The 17,599-nt window shown below is 37.7% G+C and overlaps 1 protein-coding gene across 5 annotated transcripts in view; it reads right to left on the reverse strand.

The window, feature by feature from the left end:
* Positions 1-346: 346 nt before the first annotated feature.
* ckap5 (cytoskeleton associated protein 5) overlaps positions 347-17,599 on the reverse strand; it is a 31,236-nt gene continuing 13,983 nt past the window's right edge. For 2 of the 5 annotated variants that reach the window (XM_077210500.1, XM_077210501.1), the window contains exons 26-46: positions 16,634-16,766; positions 16,270-16,367; positions 15,895-15,969; positions 15,357-15,482; positions 15,100-15,249; positions 14,819-15,022; positions 13,087-13,222; positions 12,795-12,988; positions 11,755-11,921; positions 11,479-11,502; positions 10,408-10,581; positions 10,153-10,273; positions 9,813-9,992; positions 9,427-9,614; positions 9,224-9,299; positions 5,529-5,717; positions 5,306-5,443; positions 5,131-5,214; positions 4,784-4,943; positions 4,539-4,681; positions 347-1,287 (exon numbers count right to left, since the gene is read on the reverse strand). In XM_077210500.1, coding sequence (XP_077066615.1) covers positions 1,072-1,287; positions 4,539-4,681; positions 4,784-4,943; positions 5,131-5,214; positions 5,306-5,443; positions 5,529-5,717; positions 9,224-9,299; positions 9,427-9,614; positions 9,813-9,992; positions 10,153-10,273; positions 10,408-10,581; positions 11,479-11,502; positions 11,755-11,921; positions 12,795-12,988; positions 13,087-13,222; positions 14,819-15,022; positions 15,100-15,249; positions 15,357-15,482; positions 15,895-15,969; positions 16,270-16,367; positions 16,634-16,766 — 2,976 coding nt within the window. In that variant the 3' untranslated portion in view covers positions 347-1,071. The remainder of the gene's footprint in view (positions 1,288-4,538; positions 4,682-4,783; positions 4,944-5,130; positions 5,215-5,305; positions 5,444-5,528; positions 5,718-9,223; positions 9,300-9,426; positions 9,615-9,812; positions 9,993-10,152; positions 10,274-10,407; positions 10,582-11,478; positions 11,503-11,754; positions 11,922-12,794; positions 12,989-13,086; positions 13,223-14,818; positions 15,023-15,099; positions 15,250-15,356; positions 15,483-15,894; positions 15,970-16,269; positions 16,368-16,633; positions 16,767-17,599) is intronic. The other 3 variants (XM_077210504.1, XM_077210503.1, XM_077210505.1) reach the window with 3 other exon arrangements.

The following is a 17,599-nucleotide window of genomic DNA, read 5'->3' on the forward strand; positions in this document are numbered from 1 at the left end:
GAAATAATTCTTAAGCGTCATATTAAAATTATCAATTTTGAAAACAGTTGTGCTGGTTAATATTTTTGTGGAAACCATGATACAATTTCTATTCAAAGAATCCTTGGAGGAAAATAAATAAAATAATCACACTCATTTCAAAAAGTTTTGTAACAATGTGAATGCCTTTACTGTCGATATTGATCATTTTAATGCACCCTTGCTGAATTAAAAAAAAATCTTTTAGAGCTGTGTAATAAAATACCATTCAATATAGACTGCTTTACATAAATCCATATTGTAATAGTATTGTGCATTGCATAGCCCTACATGAACCTTTGAAGAAAAAATTCAGAAGAACATTGTATAGTTTAATTATATAAAAAAAATCTTTATTGCCATTTCCGCTATAGATTATACACTTAAACTTAATAGCAACACTTCAACACTAATCCCAGTTGGATAATAAAAAAAACAAACAATGCATCAATAACCAACATTCTACTGAGTGCAAAATGTTGGGAATATTATTAAAAGAAAAAACTGAATTAACAGCCTTTAGTAATGCAAACTTTATTTACATAAAAAGAAAGATCCAGTACTTCATGCCATGCTCCTTAAAAGAAAGGAATCAATCCTTCAAAAGTGGAGATCTTCAGAGACGCTTGAAAGAGAGAGAGAGAGCAGAAAGAAAACAGCAAAAATGGCAAACAGACAGGAGTTGAGACCAAGTGAAAGCGACATTAATTTAGATTTCTCTAAAAATGTCTATTTAAAAAACCAAAACAAGCTTCAGTTACACATTACAGCATTCTGCACAAGAAAGCTGTACACTGAAAACCCTAAATGACACGTAAAAGCCTGGTAAGGTTAGCCAACATATGTACAAAAACAACTCTGCACAATACTAACATACAGAAAATGTTTACTTAATATTATACAATGTAGACAGACCGAGTTATTTATTTTTCATCCTATTTCGCATAACCGTAATCTATGCACGCATTTACCCTGAAAGACGTTGGGATGGAGTTTAGGGGGAGTCGGCTGACTATCTAGTGCGTTAGCGTAAAATGAAGACGAGGCGCTGATCTACTGCCGGTTGCTCTTTATCCTCTCCAGCCTCTTTTTGAGGTCGTCCAGGTTGGAGGCGGGGGAGGACGAGCGGGTGGGGCTGTGGGAGTGGGACTGCTCCTGCTGGAAGTGCTCACGGGACTCCTTCAGCTGGGACAGTTTGCTGTGGAGCATGTCTGTGGAGGAGGCCACCGATGGTCTCAGGGAGCTGAGAGGAGGTCGGTCTTCCTCCGGCTGCAGGAGAACAGTTTTATTTACAACAAAAAAAGGAGTTGCAAATCATTTTATTCCTAAATCTTAGTTGTTAAAGTAGCAATACGTCAAATATTGTCAACATAAAAAAAAAAAAACCTGTATATTGAAATATTAGTATTACTACTACTTTTTTGATGAATTAGCTACTTTTTTATTTTGATTTATTTTTAATATGAAAAACAGTCTGTTAACCAATAACCGTAAATCAAATGTTTATCAAGAACAATTAGCCTACCGAAAATCTAAATTTGTATACCTGACTGATATTCAAGATCTTATTAATATTTTTATTAATTATACGGTATTGTTATGTTCTAAAATTTGCAAGTCCTAAAATTGGGTAAGGTATTGTTAACAAATTAAAGGTTGATTTTCTGTAATTTTAACATTAGACTAATGTTTATCATCAATAACTTTAATATTTTTTTTATTAATTAATAATAAATTAAACTAAACTAATCTGTGTTAATTCAAGCAAATATCAATAAAACTAAAATACTTTTATTTAATATATTATGATACTTTAATAATTCAATAACTAAATAAGTTACCTAATTTAACAAATTCTTAACTAAATTCTAGAATTTAAAAAAATTTCAAATAGTTATCAATAATAAAAAAATATTTGATTTACATTAATAGTTAGCTATTAAAAACGACTGTTATTATATCAATCCTAAAATTGTTAAATAATTAATGCATAAATTATCAATATTTTTACACCCACTGAAATTGATAATTATTTGTTATTAAAACACATACTACTTGTTAGGGTTGGGCGATAAATCGATTTTATCGATTAACTCGAATGTGTAGTTTACGCCGATTGTTTTGAATGAAAATCGGTTTTCTCTTTAACAACCACCGACGCTCCCCTCTGGGTTACCGTAGTTCCGACCGGGCTCAGCGCTTGCCATGATAGAGATACACAAACAACATGGCAAATGAACAATACCGCAGCAGCAGAGGCACACCCGCCGAAAACATTTACAAGCTGAATCTGCAGGGCCGCCAACTCTCACGAGTTCACTGTGAGAGACGCAATTCTGTCACTTTTTACATGCTCTCACGCCACACATCCCTTTTCTCATGCAGAGAAAAATCGCAAAGCAAAGAGGACACTGACACCGACAGACAAGACAGAGCAGGTTACTATTGATATGAAACAGATTCTCAGCTCTCAGATTCTGTCAATTTTATTACGAAATTCAAACAATAAACACCGTTTTGGCGCTTGTAAATGTGACGTGAGAGAACTCTGACAGATCTCAGTTCAAGCGGGACGTGAACGGATCATTTGTTACTCTTTACTACCAACTTACCGAGATGTAATAAAATCGATCGATCAGTGTTTTTCAAGCGCGGAAAGATGTTCATAAAACAGCTGGAGAACAACATATGCCACATAACGCTACATTTACCTCAGGAATCCCTTTTAATGACCCATAGCACGCATGTGGACTTAAAATAATTGCTATAGAGAGGAGTATTTTGCTAAATATGATAACTATTACACATTCAATGTATTTTTACCTATATCATTAAAGGGATACTCCACCAGTTTTTCTTATTAAACTATGTTATTCCCTTAACTAAGACGAGTTGATACATACCTCTCTCGTCTCAGTGCGTGCACTATATCGCTCTGTATTGCCGCAAAACTATGTTAGCACTTAGCTTAGCCCATGCACTAAATATGGGCCAAGCAGAGAAGCGACCAAACACTTCCACGTTTTCCCTATGTAAACACAGTTACTCGAGTAGTGTAACTTGACCTGGGCTGGTGACACAAAATAAACCGTTGCGCTTTTCTAAGCGTTTAAAATTGATGACTATATTGTATGGCGGAATACCATAACAAGTGCTTTTGAGCACTTCGACTTGGCGCAATAATATCTTCACTCGTGAAAAGTCCTCTTACCGGCTCCCGCTTCCTCTCCCTCTGACATTTCTGTCAATACAACGAGAGGAAGCGGGAGCCGGTAAGAGGACTTTTCACGAGTGAAGATATTATTGCGCCAAGTCGAAGTGCTCAAAAGCACTTGTTATGGTATTCCGCCATACAATATAGTCATCAATTTTAAACGCTTAGAAAAGCGCAACGGTTTATTTTGTGTCACCAGCCCAGGTCAAGTTACACTACTCGAGTAACTGTGTTTACATAGGGAAAACGTGGAAGTGTTTGGTCGCTTCTCTGCTTGGCCCATATTTAATGCATGGGCTAAGCTAAGTGCTAACATAGTTTTGCGGCAATACAGAGCGATATAGTGCACGAAATGAGACGAGAGAGGTATGTATCAACTCGTCTTAGTTAAGGGAATAACATAGTTTAATAAGAAAAACTGGTGGAGTATCCCTTTAAAATAGTATAACGTTGTTATTATAAAAAACGCATTATATTTAATTTGAGTTAGTTTTAACCTTTAATAATACCAGCTGACAGGGCTCTCTGTTTACAGCATTAGGTGAAATTTTTTTTTGAGAACAATTAACACATTAACGTATCTACCATACCTAATATTTATCCAAACGAATTTATATTGAATCAAGATCAGAATCAATTCACAAGAATTGAATTGAAATTGTGAAATTTGTGTTAAGCAATAATAAAAACACTAGCATACCAGTCATTGTGCCATGTAAACATAGTTTACATGGTTAATTAACTTAATAAAATTGTTTAGTTACCAAATAATTTGACAATCACAACACACTTATTGTGATGCAAGTTTTTTGTTTTTTTACATATCCCCAATTCCAATCCACCCATTTTATTTTGTTACATTTTCAATGTTTTCAAAGACAGGGCCTGTCCTCTTGTCTTTTTGGCTTGTTGTTTCTGATTGTAATTAAATCCAGATCAAATCCCATAAGGGAATATTACAACAAAATAAAGTTAAAACTTGTTTTGAACAATTTCTTTGTCATCTGCAGATTGATTTTAAGTAGGGAGAGAAAAAAAATCGATTTAAATCATAAATCGGATTTTTTGTGAAAAAATCAGGGATTTTTTTTTTAGGCCATATCGCCCAGCCCTACTACTTGTTAATACTTAATTTTATGATTTATTGTAATAAGTCTTGTCATAAGTAATAAAAGAAAAATACTGTTTTACTGATAAATTAGTCATTAAAGAATGCTATAATATCAGTTTCATTACCTAAAGATTGTAGCAATATTATGATGAAATGAGTCAATAGTGTCTCGATTCAAGTTAATAAGAGACAAACCGTTGAGTTCTCAAGGCCGCGGCGCTGCCGTAAGATCTTCAGTCTCTCGTAGTAAGCGGCGGCGTTCAGATCTTCTCCATTACTGCTGACGGGCACAGCGCTGGAGCTCGGCAGATACGAGTCTGTGCTGTGCTGAGGGATGCCTGAGAGACAACACACACCTCAGTCAGAGAAGAATAAATGAAGGCGGAGCCTATGACAACAAGAAAACTTGAAGAGGTTTCAGGAAGGCTGGTGTGGATCACCTGTGGAAGTCTGGATTCGTCCCTTTCCTTCACGCTCAGACTCAATCATGCGAAGTCCTCGCTCCACGTAGCTCTGGAAGAACTGGGACGTGTTCCTCAAGAAGGGCTCGAGGTCTGCGTCCGAATACTTCTGCTTATATTCATACAGCTCCGTCAGACCCTGACAAACAACATGCTCGTTTGAGTAAGGCAAATGATTCTGGTCATTTCCTAGGACTGGCCATTGACATTTCACGATTCACAAGCTCACGATTCATTTAAATGTATATCAGATACAGTACATGCCAATGCTCAGCCACATTATTTCCCACAACATTAGACAACACTTTCCCAAGCTGCAGTGTTACCTCTTTAGTGTTCTCCTTGGAGCCAATCTTTTTAAAGATCTCAGACAGGATGTCACTCACTTTGGCCTTGATCACTTTGTCATCCTATTCAAATTGAAATACAATTGAAGAAACCAGATCAACCACTGAAATTTTCACAAGATTAATGTTTCAGTTGAGACTCAGGAGAACATACCGATCTGAGGGCGCCCTTCTCCGTGCTCTTGTCAGACTTGAGTCCCGACAGGTTTACAGAATGCTTGACCACCCGCCTCAGGTGCGCCTCCAGTTCGGACTCATTGCGGTTCTCAATCATGGACATGTGATCTAATATCTGAGAGAGACATTGACGGATCACTTTCAGCAAAAGCAAAGCTTCATGGAGGAACTTCCAGGCTCTATTAGGGTCTGGAGCGTACCTTGGATCCGGTGAGCCTGCAGAGCGTGTGCAGCAGTGTCTTCAGTGTCCGGTGGGGAACGTCACTCTTGAGCTGTTTGAGCTTCTCTTTGGGGAAAACCTTCATGAAGTTGTGCACGTCCAGCAGGATGCGGTCCAGATTAATACTGTTGATGGTCTGAGGCAGGAAACGGATCATTCTCCATAGACACTGCAGAGAAAGGTCATGTTTGAAGAAAGGTCAAGTTTAAAAAGCAACTAGTACTACATGCATAATACACATTTTTTTGAAATGGTTTTGCTTTCATATTTTAGCATTATCTATACTACTATAACATAACTATAAAAAATACTATTTTAGTTGTGGCTTTTTTTATATAGCTTTAGTGCATTTTTTTCAGGTTTTAGTTGATTTAGCACTTAAAACTAAAATAATTGTTGCCTTTGCAAAAAAAAAAAAAAGTTTTTATTCCATCTACAGCAGGGGTTCTCAAAGTTTTCATAGGTGAGGGCCAATTTAGTAACCCAACATTGAACTGAGGGCCGCCAAAGGGGTGGGGGAGAAAAAGAAAAAAAACTGGGATAAACCCCATTTGAAATAATTTTAATGAACAGATTGCATCTCTACAGTTTACATTTATTGCAATAAACACATTTTAATTCATAACTGAGGCAAAACCTGGCGAGTTTTTTTTTAACAGAAACTTTTAAAATTGAAGAAACTTTTAAAATAGAAGCTTACCAAACAAGTCATCATCATTCATATCTATCATTGCCTGTCAGTCGCGTTTCCATTATTGCAGATTTTCGCAAATGTTTTGCGCTATTATTATCTCTTTTTTTTTTACCGTAACTGAAAAACGAAAAATTAACGGTTGTCTTTTTAAAACGCAAAGTTGAACACCAACATTTTAATTTGAACTGGCAACAGCAACTGCTGCGCAAAAAAGTAAATATCGACAGACTTTTTCAGATTTTTGTTTAAATTAGCCTACTTTTTGCCCCTTTATTAAACATTTAAAATATTCACAAATTAATATGGAAAACATGTTGATTTTACTGGTTTTCTAAGGCCAAATTAGAACCTGGAATTTATATTTTTCCCGCAGTGCTGAATGAGAAGAGCCATATAGGCTATAGCCTGTGTCTCTGGAACCACAGCCCACAGAAAGGTGATTTATAGGTGAGTTATAGACGAATGATAATAAATGTGTCTGAAAAAACAGCGAGGCATTTTAATTGTTTATTAATTATTGTTTTCTAAGTGTCGGCTAAAAACATATCTCTATCTCCGCTGTTAAGCAGATGCGCTTTTAGAGAGAAATGCACCTTTCATACGGATTACATAATCAGAAGGTTTTGCTTTCGATTCGAATTTGTTTAAAAGTGGACATTTCAAGCTTTCGCCTACATAGGTTATATTGTTTCAGTTCCTGCGCTCCAGTTCACGGAGATCATGAAAGCGCGTAGGCTAGCTACTGATTGTTTTATTTTATTTTACAAATGCACAATGTTTTCTTGTTATTATGAGTTTACACAAATAAAAGTAGTTGCGAATAAGTTATTATTATTTTCTGTATGACCAGAAATGATAGAGTATTTTAAGTTGTTTCCACTGTTGATAAGAAAATGCAAGTGTTCGCGCCAGCGAAAAATTTGAAAGTTAATGGAAGCGCGGCTATTAATAAGCTTGTCATTAAGTCCCAATGAATATTGATTACTTGGTCAACATACCCTTTTAAATTGCAATGGGATTTGCGGTGCTGTTTTCGGCCGCTAAACACCACTAAACGGATAGATTAATTTTTTCAAAGCAATGTACAGTTTTACAGATGTTTTTCAGATTTTATCGCGGGCCGCCAGAAATGTTTCCACGGGCCGCCATTGCCCCGCGGGCCGCACTTTGAGAACCTATGATCTACAGGGTTCCCACACCTTGGTTAACTTTAAATTCAAGTAACTTTCAAGGATTTTCCAGGTCCAAAACCCTTTGGACACATTTTAAGAGAGAGCAAGGGTACATCATGTTACCTTGTAACCTTCTATTTATCGTAGGGATGGGACGATTACCGGTTTCACTATAAACCACGAAAAAATTTACTGACGGTTAGTAATATCGTTTAAAATTCAATAATCATTAAAAATCTTGTCTGGACGAGTTTTGTACGCTGTACAAAATGGATTTAAAAGGGTAAGAATAGAGACATTAATCTCTATTCAATATGTCCCCGTAATTATGTGGTAAAAAAAAGAAAATCGGTGCTATAAGTGTACAATGAATATACATTATCATCTCTTAAATGTCACTCTTAATAGTCTTGTTTAAACTTGTTCGTTCATCTTTGGCTCAAAGCCACTTCCTGCGAACTTTTCTTCGCGGAAGCTTTAAGTTTATTTCAAGTGAGTGAGATAAAATATTTCAACTCAAAGGCTGAAAAATCTCCCGAACACAGCCTTCCGCCATTCCTTCTCGAGAAAAAAAAAAAAAAAAAACACATTGCGCGCCAGCGCAGGTGTTGACTGTTGCTGGCTGGACTGGATTTTGTTGTTTGTTGATTCTCAAATATAAAAACTTGTTGAAATGTTTTCAGTGTGAGCATCAGTTTTTTTTAACACTTTCATCTTGTTTTAACAAAACCGTGATAATATTGATAATCATGATAATCTCGGTCACTATAATCGTGATATGAAACAAAGTTTAAGATATTTTAGATTCAGTCCGAGAGCTTTTTGTCCCTCCATTGAAAATCTATGTACGGTATACTGTCCTTGTCCAGAAAGGCAATAAAGACATCAAAGTAGTCCATGTGACCTCAGTGGGTTAGTTAGAATTTTTTGAAGCACCGAAAATACATTTTGTTCCAAAAATAACAAAAACGACGACTTTATTCAGCATTGTATTCTCTTCTGGTTCTGTTGTCAATCCGTGTTCATGAGTCCGCTGACGTAAGACGAGCTGATGTTTTATCTGGTGCGCCCGAGCTTCGTTTACAGTCTGAGGAAGACGCACACTGTAAACAAAACAATCTTTGCAAACATGTCTAAGGATTTCGACACAGGGGAAGACTTGCAATTTTTTTTAACCAGACATATTTATTTGAACCCGAATACACAGACGCACCAGATAACACGTCAGCAGCGTCACTGGCCTTTTGAACGCGGATTGACAACAGAACCGGAAGAGAATACAACGCTGAATAATGTCATCGTTTTTGTTATTTTTGGAACAAAATGTATTTTCGATGCTTCAAAAAATTCTAACTAAACCACTGAGGTCACATGGACTACTTTGATGATGTCTTTATTGCCTTTCTGGACAAGGACAGTATAGCGCACATAGATTTTCAATGGAGGGACAGAAAACTCTCGGACTAAATCTAAAATATCTTAAACTGTGTTTCGAAGATTAACGGAGGTCTCACGGGCTTGGAACGACATGAGCGTGAGTCATTAATGACATCATTTTCATTTTTGGGTGAACTAACCCTTTAAGGTTAAGGTCCCACCTAAATATTTCCCACTTAATTGACATGACTTCTGGGTGTGTAATAAAATTATATAAAAAGTAATGGCTAATTAAATCATTTCAGCCATCATGATTTGACTGAAGCGTGGAAAGTGAAGTATTTAGGGTGGGAAAAAGTCAAGAATTCTGCCAACAATATGACTCAGATAAAATATCAATATACATGTGCACAAACAAAGTGACAGTTGTACCTTCATGACAAGTTCAGAGAACATGGGGGAGCCGGCGGTGCTGATAAGACTGTCCTGCAGCAGCACCAGCAAAGCACTGGAAAGAAAACCATGACCTTTAATCTACAACCATCAATTACAGTCTGTTTTGTGTACTATGCTGTAAAAACACATGAGAAGGTTCCTGGAGGTGGCCTGAATCCCAGCAGAGCTGCACTGCTAACCTTAGAATGTTGGTCTGGTCGGATTTCTCCAGCACCCGAACCATAAGCAGGTTGACGGAGCGAATGAGCTGTTGTCCGTCCTCGATGTCCTCCACTCTGGAGTCCAACATCAGCGTGATCAGCCCGTGCATCAGGTCCTTCAGGACGCCCATGGAGGCTTCCCGTGCTAGACTCTCCATCGAGAACAGCTGGAAACAGACACACAGTGACTCAGCACACCAATGAACAATGACTTTTGTTCGCTTTTCAGACACTCGATGCATTAATGCGTAAATGATTTTCTGCAAACAAAAGCGGATTGTTTCTGGCAAAACAATACTAGAAGTGTTCAGAAATTCCTCTATGCAGAATTCCTCTTCCCAAACTAAAAGTAAAGCAGCACTCACAGAGAGCATGTTTCCGATGATGCAGCTGTAGAGTTTGAAGACGTCCTTCTTGTCCAGCCGATCGTCAGCCATGTGCGTGTTGTAAATGAGCCGCAGCTGCATGAAGGTGGCGATGAGGAACTGGTCGATGTGTCCAGACATGGCTTCCGCTTTGTCCGCCTGTCTCAAGACCTCATCAATCTGCAGGATGTCACAGGGAAATGTCCTAAGCATATTAATTTGGCCAAAATCCCTTCATTCTAGAACCATTGTCCCTGGCTATAACATGGTATAACTAAAAGCATATAAATTCTATGAACATGAAGGTGGGATATCCAAACCATTGGAGCAGGACACGCACCTGTGCCAAAGCCTGGATACTAGTGTTAATGTCCCCACTGGCCACCTGTGAGATGACGAAGTTGATGGTGGAGGCAGTACTATTGTGAATATCGTCGAAATGAGGAGAGACCGAACGAATCCTGAAAACACCAAAAATAGGATTTAAACCATTTAACAAGAGTGATTCACCACAGCATTTCAGAAGGCAAACTATTTGCATGTAATATACATTTAACTAGCACAATAGAGGTCTTGTTTTGAGTCGAACTCTTACTTGCGCTCAGGAATCATGACTGGCTCCAGAACTTCATCTAGTTTGTGCTGCACAAGGTCGGGGATCTCACTGGCACATGTGTGGTTGTTCTCAAACACGTCCAGATCCAGCTGAAACTCTTTAGGGATGGAAGCAGACGACTGCTCCAAGTGAGCATTCTGTGCCCGAGCTTGACTGTTGAAAATGGAGGAAAACGTCACATTTGGGCTGCATTTTTTAAATGATCCCCCCAAATTCTGATTCAGTACCAGCAAAAAATAAAGTATTAAAGCGTATATCCACTTACAATGATTTTTTGTTTGATCCCTTCGTTTAATTGAAACACAGTTTGAAATTTACAATTTAAAACTGGTCCAGTGATTCATTTGTGCCCTCCCTCAAGTTTGTATTAAACATTTTTCATAAGTATATGCATTTATACATTGCAGAAATGCTGTTGATTTGAACTTTCTATTAAAAGAATAAATAAAAAAATTCCACACAAAAAAGCAGCACAACTTTTTTCAAATTTGATAACATGAAATGTTTCTTGAGCAGCAAATCGAGATCTTAGAATATTAATGGTTGCTGAAAATTCAGCTTTGCATCACAGGAATAAGTCACATTTTAAAATAGAAAACAATTAGTAAAAATTTTAATATTACAATTTAAAATGTTTTATATTAAATAAAAAGCAGCCTTGCGAGCATGAGATTTTCCTCTTTTTTTTTACCAAACTAAATGTATAACAGTAAATATATTTCACTAGTATATTGGTTCATAAATATATTATTTCAAAATTATATAGTGCATAAATGTAATATTTTTCATGATTCATTTTGTGAATTACTGTGAAAACGTGCTTTGCTTTAAAACTTTGTACTGCATTTTACTCCTATGTATTTGTGATTTTTTAAATTGTTTAATGTAAGAAGTATCAAATGAGGCTGAAAAATATTTAGCTATATCAAATTAACCGTATAATCTAATAATCTCCCTTATATTTCAGTCCAGTTTTTTTTGGTGATCTCTAGACCTCCAGGATGTCAGATGCCTTGTGAGCAGTGGCTACAGCAGTACGGCAGTACTTACATCCTGTAAGTGCGATACATTATTCTGTCCATGGAGGGCAGCGAAGAAAAGAAAGGAATAGTAAGAGAAGAGGAGAAAGGCTCAGGATTAAGAAACTTCATGCAAAGACACAAGAGGAAAGAATGAGACTGAGACAGAATTAGACTATAGAAAGTATTACACATGGATCAAGAATTCCCATTTTGGCAAACTTGATCATTTGAAATGCAAGGGTATTATAGGGGCATTTAAGAGTGCATGACTTGATGAAAAGTACAAAGACCTAACAGTACATACTTGAGCTTGTTGGGCACTTCCTCTTGAGCAGGCTTGCGGAGGAAGGTTGCATTGGGATTGGTGGGTTGCTCTCTCTGGGGTCGCTCCTGTTTGGTTGAAGGCGCGGGCGTCTTCTTAGCCGAACGTTTGATTCTCTCCTCAAGCATGCTCATTTCTTTCTCGGAGAGCTTGACAATGATAAAACAATTAAAGTTGAGTTTAGCACAAAATCACATCCAACATTTCACTTTTATTACAGGTGGCGAAAGTGATATATCAGCCGATATTTGGCTTTTTTAAAAACTTTTATGGGCCAATATGTTTATCCATTTCCCCGATGCATCAGAAACGGGACCTTTATTTTGACAGCACAGAGAAAGCCAGTACCTGACGGTCAGACTTCTAATTCTCTTTAACAAAATATTCTTGTGAAAAATACTCTAATAGGAATCATGAAAATGCTATCTAATGTATAAATGGTAACACTTTAGAATAAGGTTCCATTTGTTAAGATTAATTTATTAGTTAAACTTACAATGAAAATAAATTCTAAAGCATTTCTTAATCTTAATTTCAACATTCACTAATACATTAAAATAATAAGTTGTATCTTAATAAAAATTGTTCATAGATTGTCAGCTCTGGTCCAATAAATAATATTAACTAACATAAAATAATAAGTAATCTTAATATTATTTATTGGACCAGAGCTGACAATCTAACTATGAACATTTTTTATTAACTAACATTAACAAACACTAACAAATGTATTGCTCATTGTTAAATGATATTTTTTTTTATATAAATAAAATGAACTAAATTACAAATAAATCATTTGAAAATAAACAAATATACATTCCAGCAATTGTTATGCATGCGTTTCTTTAAATTAAACAGTGCAATGACACATATATTGGCTACCCATAAAATATATATATATAAAAATATAAATATGTGTATATATAAAAATATAAATATGTGTATATATAAAAATGGAAATATCAGTCGACCACTGTTCATTACTGTCTGATCATCATGTCTGAGGGTAAGCGGCGTCTTACATTGCCGATGAGTTTGAAGACCTGCTCGCCACAGGTGTTGTAGACAGCCACGACTGTATTGAGAGCAGCATTGCGGACAGTAGTGTCACGGTCTCCGATGTGAATACCGATCTCTTTAAGAGCCTTGGCTGGCGTCGGCTGGCACACATTCATACCGAAGTTCTCAATCAGGCATCCAAGCTCCTCAAGACATTCTGAAGAACAAATGAAACCAAAAAGTCATGAAGATACTCTACTGTAAAATGCCTGTTTTTATGTTTATGTTTGAGAAATCAAATCCATGGGCATTTACCAGATCTCTGCTTGGAGTTCTTGGATTTGGTTCCATCCATAAGGAAGGGGAAGACTTTACTTGCTGCGTAGACTTTACACAACATCGTCAGAATAGCACGGACGTCTTTGCGCACCACATCTTTTGATTCTCCAACCTGTGTAGAGGACAGGACAGAAAAGGACAATGTTAGGCTGCGTTACCAACATAGACACTACGTCCATATTTATTTTTACAGTCTGTAACATCACTCGTAGGTTTCTGAAAGAGCATTTTTGAAGCCTTAGGTGGGCGGAGCCGGCCATCAGCATATTTGCAGCGCATCACCACGCGTCACTCCCGGATAACAGAAAATAGGCAAAGAGGTGGGATGTGGGTGGAGCTGAGGTGCCTGGTTGCTGAAATTTGAGCTTGCTCCGGCTAAGAAGCTAATGCTATATGCTACTAGCAGTATCGTCACAGCACAGGGCCTCGCGCTAAAGTGACAGCTGACTTGATGTAAAGCCAATAGAGTCCAATAGAGCCAATAAAGTTCCTGTTTTTGCCCTTCGAAATACATAGTTAAAAGTGAGATTGTGTCGTGATGCTGTATTATTCTGCTAGTTAAAATGAGTTTTATGCAGTAACTTCAAATATTGATCAGAGCAACAGTACAGCAGAACGTGATGCTTCTATATCTATAGACGTTTTTAAATCTGAATACTCCAAAAAGCAACGAAATTGTCAGACACCCACAGAGGAAAACGACTGAAAAACAGCGCTGGTCGTTCTCTTGATACTTGTTACGTCCCATGACGTAATACTTAGAGTTTGTGTGCTGGCGATGTTTTCTTCCCTCGTTCTGTGTCTCTCTCTCTCTCTGCCATGCAGCACCCAAAATCACCTGCAGCTGGCACTGATTAACAGGAGTGGGTATAAAGCACCAAAGACACAGTGTTCAGGAGGAATCCCTCTTCGGCTATCCCAGACATTGTGGTGTTACATGTTGTTAAACCTTATCTGTGTGATCTGTGTTTGAGTACCACGAGCTCTTAGACTGTGTGAGTTTAAGTTGTTCAACCGTGTAGGGAGACGGGTGCCAATTTGTTTGGAGTATCTACTCCTGAACTTTTCTCCTGTTTATTCTTTGTTAGTCAGGGAGAGAGGTAAGACAATTGTCTTTGATTTCATCTTCTTTTTGTTAGGAAATTTAATTGGGTTTCAACTTTAGGAAGCCCCCATTTTGTTTGTTATTTTGGCCTGGCCCTCTCCTGACGATTTGGTTATTATTTAAACTTGTTTATCTGTTTACTGATCCTTGCTTATTTTGTAAATATATTGAGCAAGCCTTTGTTGGCCTCTTTTCAAGAAAATAAAAACTACTTAATCATTCTCTCTTAATTTCCTTTTGTGATCAGGTAAAACTCAAAGGGTGTTGTGTAAAACTGTTAAATATAAAAGTGAAACACAGATAGAGCTGGGATAGAGGAAAAGGAGATTTCTCACATTTATTATTTTTAAATCTTTTATTTATTGTTAGTCCCTCTTTTCCCCTAGACTGAAGAGGGAATGTAACATACTCGACAACTTATTTTAACATGGGGGATATATGGAATTGACTCCCCTTTAGAGCCTGTCTCTAGCGGCCAGTCGATGAATTGCACTTAAGTCACTTCCGTATTAGCTTCACAAAGAGAATGGAAGGTTGTCACTCGGTTTCAACGAATTAGATGTCTTCGTTGTCCAAAGATAATGATAATGGATAAAGACCCACCTTGAGGATCAGGTAGGGGATGAAGGACGAGGCCTCGTAGTCGCTGAGCTGGTAGTTCTTCCTGCTCAGCATGGTGAAGAGCAGCTTGAGGAACTCCAGGACTTTCATCAGCACACTGGTGTTGGTGTCAAAGAACCGCAAGGTGAACCACTTCAACACCAGGTCCAGACAGCTAATCACAGCGTCACACTCTGGCTCCATGTGCTGAAAAATAGAAAAGTTATAAGTCTAGCACAATCTGATATGATTGCAGACTCGCCAATTGCTACAACGTGACTAACCTCGATCATGACTCCGATAGCTTTTACATGGCGCTGAAAGTCAAAGTGGAAGAGTTCATCTTGGAGCCACTTGGGCAGACATGTCGACATTTGAGTCTTCAGCTGCTCCACATACTCGTCACGAGGAGTCATGAAGTTCCACTTCAGAATCTAGAGAAGAGTTTGGATTTGGTAATCAAACACACAGACAAGCCTAACGGTGCTACTCAATATTGCGGACAAATGTTGTTCACGAGGACAGTTCAAAAGCTGCTCACCTTTAAACCCTTCTCTTCCTTGATCCTCTGCTCTTTAGCATTGGGAACGAGGATGAAGATGGGACCAGATCTGTCCTCCTCATCTTTAGCCCCAGCTTTAACTGGAGGTTTCTTACCCACAACACCCTAAAGTACCAGGAAAACCGTTGTTACACTGAACCACCGAAGTCTCAAGTTCTGGTACTTCATGTGGACAAGTTTTATAGTAGGGATGCTCAATGCCATTAACCAACAGTAAGAATTTTGACAAATTAATACTATCGGTTAAACAGTTTAAAAATGGATTTTGAAAACTTTTCTGCATGGTTAAATACACTACACATAAAATTTGAGGGAAAAAAAACCAAGTTGCGAACAAGTCACATTTTGCTGCTCATGAGTAAACTAAAAACAATTGACTAGCCAATGGCGATTCTATTGCCAAGGTGTGCATAGAGGGGGTTGGGAAGGATGTGAATCAGTTTACATTACATGCAGTGCTTCCCCACCAAAATGTGCCACCTTACACCAGCTGGTGGTCTATAGGAGATACTAATACCTTCTCACTGCTAGGTGTCCTGTTTAGTTTAGCATTATCTTTCTCTCCTTTCACCTTGAGCTCCATGCTCTCACTCTAATGCACAAAATGACACTTTAGAGAGCAACACATTTAAAATGCTTAAATACAGAACCCAATTCATCTTAACACTTTAGAAAAATGGGCATAAACCTAAATTCAATTTTTTAAAAAATGCTTTTTTTTGATCGGAGTAAAAAACTAAAAAAAAAACGATCACTCTCTTGCCATGAACAGTCCCTTGTGCATTATGGACCTGGTGTTTCAGATCACAGATTGGACAAGGTTTTAAATTGTTCATGAGCAGAAACTCCCAACAGAAGCAGACAAAACAGAAACACTGAAAATGTGCCACACCTTTTTAGCTGCAGGACCAGCTGGTTTAGATTTCTTAGTGTCTGGTTTGGGTTCTGGTTCACTGAAGTCTTCACTGGGACTTTGGTTCCTGGCTGGAGCTGTAAAAGAAAGACATTCAAGTTGAGTCCTGCATTTTTAATAGGTCTCAAATCTGAGATTCTAATTTACATGATCAGAATACATGATTTTACATCACGAATATGATTCAAAAGCAGGGCTGGGAAAATCTGGCCCTTGAGATCTTATGTCCTTTCTGCAGAAAAGTGGATCTTAAAGGCCAGTTGCCCACCCAAGTTTAAAATAGCTCAAACCAGCCAGGCAGAGGTGGTCATGTTAGCTGTGGTCAAAGGGAAAACGAGTGAACCTGAAGCTTGTTTGGCAGCAGGAGCACTGGAGGCGGGTTTGGAAGCTGCAGCTTTGCCAGGAGCTGCAGGCTTGGCTGGCATCAAGGCCCTGGCCTTCTCCAGCATGCCAACCACCTGGTCCTTTGAAGCCGGCTGTAGAAAGACGAGAGGGAAAGAGAGTGACTTTACACAACTGCTTTTCTCTGGTCAAAAGTTGATCCTGGTCTTAACCATATACATTACCATTCACACGTTTAGGGTCACTAAGAGCTTTTATTTAACACTTCTATTCAACACGGACACATTAAATTGATCAAAAGTGAAATTAAAAATAATGTTACAAAAGATTACTTTAAAAAAAAAAAAAAATTCAGGATTCTCTGAATAGAAAGTTCAAAAGATCAGCATTTATTTGATCATGTTTTCCATAAAAACATTATGCAGCAGAATCGTTTTCATTATTGATAAACTTTTCTTGAGCACCAAATTAGCATATGTGACCTGTGCTGGCAAAATGAGTTATTTTCACATTGTATTCACAAAATTAATTTGTTGGAATCAGACCCCCCCCCCCAAAAAGGACTGAGCTACACCTATTTAAAGTCGCAAGAGTCAGCAAAGTCAATTTTGAGAAAAATCTAGTTTTCTGTAGGTTCAAAAACAAAATCACCTAGCAACCATACTTTAAAATCCATTGTAAGGATATAGGAAAAATTTTCAACTTTTTTTCCCACATGATACCACAATTGTTTGATTAACACTAATTAAACAGACAACCTAAGACCTACTATACCGCACGGATCTAATGTTACACATCAGATGTTTTTCCCCCAACAGTTAACTAAACGTTCAGTTAAGACATAACTGATAATGTTTGCTTGAATACTCACCAAGAAAGACATTTAGAAATACTGTAATTCTGTGTATGTGTGTATATCGGGATCAAGTGCTGTCTGAGAGGCGTCAGTCAGAGCGAGAAGCGGATG

This window comes from Siphateles boraxobius, unplaced genomic scaffold (assembly GCF_051911475.1).
Source record: "Siphateles boraxobius isolate OS27281-9 unplaced genomic scaffold, OSU_SipBor_1 65, whole genome shotgun sequence".
Taxonomy (NCBI): Eukaryota; Metazoa; Chordata; class Actinopteri; order Cypriniformes; family Leuciscidae; genus Siphateles; species Siphateles boraxobius.